At 39.2% G+C, this 6,082-nt stretch overlaps 1 protein-coding gene across 1 annotated transcript in view; it reads left to right on the forward strand.

Moving 5' to 3' along the window:
* Positions 1 to 3,833: 3,833 nt before the first annotated feature.
* pex10 (peroxisomal biogenesis factor 10) overlaps positions 3,834 to 6,082 on the forward strand; it is a 5,969-nt gene continuing 3,720 nt past the window's right edge. The window contains exons 1-2 of the mRNA XM_077595258.1: positions 3,834 to 4,201; positions 4,521 to 4,601. Coding sequence (XP_077451384.1) covers positions 4,090 to 4,201; positions 4,521 to 4,601 — 193 coding nt within the window. The 5' untranslated portion in view covers positions 3,834 to 4,089. The remainder of the gene's footprint in view (positions 4,202 to 4,520; positions 4,602 to 6,082) is intronic.

Here is a 6,082-nt window from a genome sequence, read left to right on the forward strand (position 1 = left end):
CTGTTAACTGGCACTGAGTACACACAGTTCAAGAAGTATAAGTTTAGGTGTGATGACTTCCTGTCCTTTCAGGCCAGACAGAGAAAAATGAGACAAGCCCAAGCAGCCGTTTAACCTCAATTGCACAACTCCCGCCATGCCTACGTTTTTACGTCAGGTGAAAGACAACAATGCATGCCCTGTCAGACACTGTTTTCTCAAATATTTGTGATGGATAAATACATTGTGATTTTCATGTCCAAAATTCTACAGTACAGCATCTTGAGTAATGCCTATCATTATGAAGATACTGGTTCAACAAGTGTTCAGATCACAACATACGGATTTTTCAGTCATGAAAAAAAATGGTACTCTTTATACTTTATGTGCGTGCATGTGTAATATGTTTTTGTGTTTCCCCTCTCTCCCTCTAAGACTCATACGAAACTTGCTTCACTTCATCGCTCTGTTAAAGCGCATGAACGCCTTTGTTGGCGCACAGCACTGTGGGTAGCCAATGCGTGATGAGTAGGCAGGACAATACAGTAATCCCTCGGGTTCAACTATCACGGTTTCACTACACCGCGTTTTTTTTTCTGGGGAAATTTTTTTGGGGGGTTAATGAAATTTTTTTGTAAGTTCATAAAAAATTGAAAATCCACGCTGATACTCGCAAGCGGAAGCCACTCTCCCGTCCTCCACTTGCTACTAGGACTCAGCACTGAAGTAAAAAAAATATAATATATATATTTTTTGTGAGTTCATAAAAATGTGAAAATCCACGCTGAAACTCGCAAGCCGAAGCCACTCCCCTGTCCTCCGCTTGCTACTAGGATTCAGCACAGAAGTAAAAAAATAAACCTACTTCGCGGTTTTTCGTTTATCGCGGCCATGTCTGGTCTACATTAACCACGATAATCGAGGGATTACTGTATAAGATTATCACAATTAATTGGCTAAAATAGTAGCAGCCTTTGAAAATGTCTGACAATGGCTATTTTACCTATTTCTTAGAGATATTTTCTGCTTTTTATATTTTTCTGGGTTTTGCTTCAAAATAAAAATAAAAAAACTCTGCTGAGATACACCTGATCAAGGTATTTTCTTGCCCTTTAAAGAGCTTGATAACTGAGCCCTGGAGACACTTCTTTTTTATTTTCACTTAGTCCTCATTCAGTATTGAACTTTGTGTTCCAAGTATTCCAAACCTTATCCTTGCTGCTTTCATTACAGACAACAAGTTTCTGACACTGACGGTGAAGCAGATGGTGTCTGAGGCCATCGTAGAAATAGAAAGGTGGGATCCCTACACGCCCCCATTTCCTTCCACTTCCTTTTGTGCACAAGCCATCGTCAAATGAAATTGCAACCTGACAAAATCCAGTGAGTTCGTTGGGGACAAGTACAGGGCTATTCTCTGAAAAATACCTACCAAACTAGTGTAAACTCTGTGTGTGGATGTTCTGGACCAATTCTATTTACATTATATCAAGAAGTCACAATAAAAAAATAAAATTAAAAAAGGCTGAAAGGCTGAGTGTATAGTGTGAATAGAATAGCAAAAGTGGGCATTGCTGTTTTGTTTGCAGTTCTCATCAGATCTGTGCCAATGCTGTGCAAGCTAAGCACTGATCCCCACGTAGAACAACCCCCCTAAAATTAATTAATCAATGCACGGGAAAGGGTTCAGCGTTCCAGACTTTTTGAAATGGATGTTTGCTTAGTCCCGAAACAGAAAAAATTCAACCATGTATCACACAATCAGATTCAATCTTACCTAGTGACTAAGTCCAGGCAGCGCAATACACCCTGCACACCGTCCACCTTACACTTGAAACCAACAGGTTATAGTATGAGTTGTGAGCACTTAAGAGCAAGTGGAGGAAAACACACCCCAGCCCCTCCTCTCAAGACACATGAAAGCAAAGGTCAACTTCCTGGTAGGCAGGATGGGGGACAAACCATGCAAGCGTTATAAGGAGTAGACTACATGCAGAAAGATAGCAAAGTCACGAGAGTGCTCTCATAAAAGGTGTCCTAGGGGCAGATACAGTATACCTTGCTGGCTCAGGAGGCAATACAGAGGGCACAAAGGAACTGGTTGAGCCACTTTTCAGTCAGATCATAGAAGAGTTTTTTGAATGGATGAATGAATGTTCTTAACCTACTTTCACCAATGGGAGATATTATCGTGGTACGTTGTAAAAGAACACTGTTCAGATCAGATATCAGACTGGTTAAGCTGAAAGCATAGTATAGTAGTATTGTATTTTCAACTCTATTTTTAATTTTTGAGTAAAATAATTATATTACTACTTGTCCATTCTCAAGGATACCTTCTAACCAGTGTGCATTTATATTTCTACATAATGTACCAGTAATTTTCCTTGATTTATTTGATAAAAATACAGTGTAGTATTTGAAAGGTTCCTAAAATGGTATAATTTTGGCCAAACAATACCTCAGTTAGCTACTAACATTCCGTATGGGCAGAGTCTCTAAGTACCATAAGTTCAATTAAAATAAACTAATTATTTATTCATCTTCGATACTGCGCATCCTCGTAAGGGTTGCCAGGGTCTATCCCAACTGGTTCGGGCAAAAAACTGTCTACACCAGTGGTCTCCGAACTATTCCATAAAGGGCCGCAGTTGGTGTGGGTTTTCATTCCAACCCAGAAAGAGGACACCTTTTCACCAATCAGGTGTCCTACAAGTGCAATCAGTGGATTGCAGTCAGGTGCTTCTTGCTTTCTGCAGAAATCTCATTGGTTAAACTCTCTGTGCTGGATCGGTTGGAACAAAAACCTTCACCCACAGCGGGCCTCGAGGACCGGTTTGGGGAACCCTTGTCTACACCCTAGACTGGTCTCCAGTCATCCGGAGGGCAGACAGAGACACAAACAACCATTCGCACTGACAATCATACTGAATCAATCGGAAAACCGAAAGAAAAAAAAATCGCAGCTCCATACATTTATTTTTTCGTCCTAAGTGACTTTTTCAACATTTTGGGTTGCCAATCTTTCCCCTACGGCCTACACCAAGGGTGTCAGACTCGGGTTGGTTCGCGGGCCGCATTAACGTCAACACGATTTCATGTGGGCCAGAGTATTTTAGATATAATATTTTGATTGATTTTTAATAAATGGATTAAAAGAACTGGATTAAAATCTCTGAATATTCAGTTTTTATAGATCTAAAACAATGTTTATTTTAGCTTTTTCTATACATTTTTAGATTTTACAAAAAAATTTGAACTAAAAACACAGAAAAAAATGATTGCAAAATTATAATTATTGATTTAAAAGGGGGAAAATCAGGAAATTTAATATGCATCTATACTCTTCAAATTAATTTGATCCTAAAACAGAAAGTCGGCACTCATGATTTACTTTCCCGGGCCACACAATATGATGCGGCGGGCCAGATTTGGCCCCCCGGCCGCCACTTTGACACATGTGGCCTACACCATCAGGCGGCACAAAACTAATTATAGGAATTAAAAATATCTCAGATAAATGATAAAAGTTAATTATTTCTTTTACAAAACAAATGAAAAAATCCATAAAGTACCCACCTTACGTAGCATATTCTTTTCTACTCATTGACACAATACACAAAATATCAACTTCATTTTTTCCAAACTAAAATTAAATCACTGAAGGTACTCAAACAGATCTAGATGCAAATGTCCCGGTCAAATGTAGGATTATTTCAATAATGTGATTTCGTGCATAAATTGGTTTAAAGTACATTTTTCAAAAGCTATTAGTATTAGCCTGATAAGGGTACGTGTTGTGGCAATATCTCTAAGAAACAGTGAGCGGCGCTGTGTGTAATTGAGCCATGATTTTTACCGTTTAAAGTTTGTTTACAGATTCCATTTCCGGCGTGTTCACTATCGACCGATAGCCTATAGAACATGCAGCAACGACAGCTTATAAAAACTAATTGTGTAAATATACACTATCGACTTTAATCATGTGAAAGCTCTCAGTTATTTTGGTTTAATGGAATTTTTTTCCTACTCAAACGTGTACAGAACCATGCTGGGAGCTATTTGTGGATAGCACTAGCACGCTAGCATCATTCCTATTTAACAAACGCAATGCCACTCACTCCAGCTAACCAGTCTCAACTTATTCGAGCCGTTCAGAAGGACGATTACTATCAAGCCCTTCTTAGAAATAACGCAAATGAAGCCTTTCAAACCCTTGCAGGTGAGCTCATTAAGACACAGAAAAACTATTTCCTTGTGCGGAACAAATAGAAACTTAATACTTATACCTTGACCCAGACTGAATTCAAGTTTCGGAATCAATTAAATTCAGGGTTCTGGATTTTACAAAAAATCCTTGGAAACGCTCAGATGTATTAACATTTTATAACAGTTATTGTCTTCCCTTTCTAAATGGTTTCATTTCAATGCAATCAGTAGGGTATTGCATATGGTGGAAATGGTTTTGTAAATATGTTTTCTTGGTCGCATTGGTCTAACAATTGTGTTCATTCATCTCCCTCCCCTCCATATTTCTGAAGGATCCAAAAGGTGGCTGGACTGGAGGAAAGAAGTTGATCTTCTTTCAGACATTGCCTATTTTGGTTTAACAACACTCATCGGTAAGATGACCACACCCATATGAAATGGTACTGAAGTAAATTCAGGGTTGCTTCAGAAAACTTGCAGTTTTGGTGGGAGTGATGATAAATGGCAGTCTATCATGTTTTGGAGGGTGGGGGCATACAATACGCAAATATCAACTTCATTTTTTCCAAACTGCTTTATCCTCACTAGGGTTGCAGGGGGTGCTGGAGCCTATCCCAGCTGACTATCCCAGCGCCAGAGGCGGGGGACACCGTAAATTGATGGCCAGCCAATCACAGGGCACAAGGAGACAAACAACCATCCACACTCAAACTCATACCAAGGGGCAATTTAGTGTCCAATCAGCCGACCATGCATGTTTTTGGGAATGTGGGAGGAAATCGGAGTACCTGGTGAAAACCCACAGAGGGGAGAACATCTCCCCTCCACAAAGGTGGACTGACCTGGATTTGAACCCAGATCCGTGAGGCCGTCGCGCTAACCACTCAGCCGCCAGGCCGCCCACAAATATCAACTTAACAGTTTTAACAAAAAAATACAATTAAAATAATGATTATAAATTATTTCTATTAACTTTAATCCTAGCAAATCTTAAAACAATCCATTCAGGTCTTAAGGTTAACATTTGAGCAAGTGCCCTAAATTTTTTGCCGGCCCTTTTGGTCAAATTTTTGCTCAACTGAAACAAACGTTGCATTGATGCAAAAAAAAAAATCTCTATGCTAGAGGATAAGTTGTTGTTTTTGTTTTTAACTTATCTGTCCCGCCACAAATTATTGCAAAGTATGTATATGTATATACAGTCAAATCTCATTACTATGCCACCCGTCGGGACCGAGCAAAAGTCGCATAGTAGCGAGAGTGGCATAGTAACGAAGGTTTTTAAAAATGGTTTTATTCTAAAAAAAAAAAAACTTTTATTTTCTCATGTTATCCATCAGCTCAGTCCAAATTGATTTCACTCACCCACAATGGATCACAAAAAGGAAAAAGAGGAAAGGAATGTACTGTATGACAGAAAGTGAGCAATATTAAATCTATAAAGCTAGTTTTTCACTTGACCTACGCTTGACACCAGATCACCGCTACCTCTTGTGCTAGGTCAGTCCACACAAGAATGTAGTGCTGACTTTGAACTCCTATGCAGATTAGGTATGATGCTTTTAACACAAAATCTTTTAACTGGGCTGATTAGAATAAATAGCTGACAATAATTGCATCCTTCTTGCTGAGAATGCCCTTCACAGTGGTTCTCTTAAATTCGACGCCCCATTTCTTGCTTTTCTCCCTGGCTAGGTTGGACTGATTCGACTCCTTCTTTGCACCATCGATTATCTCCTCCTGTAGCGTAAAGTTGGTTCTCTTGCGTTTCTGAGCTGACATTGTGGGCTAAATTTAAAAAATAAATGAATTTGAAAATACAACACACAATAGTGGCATAGTAGCGAGATTAGGGGGTGGCATAGTACATTTATTTTGTGTTGAATTTTGTCGG

This window comes from Stigmatopora argus, chromosome 1 (assembly GCF_051989625.1).
Source record: "Stigmatopora argus isolate UIUO_Sarg chromosome 1, RoL_Sarg_1.0, whole genome shotgun sequence".
Classification (NCBI taxonomy): Eukaryota; Metazoa; Chordata; class Actinopteri; order Syngnathiformes; family Syngnathidae; genus Stigmatopora; species Stigmatopora argus.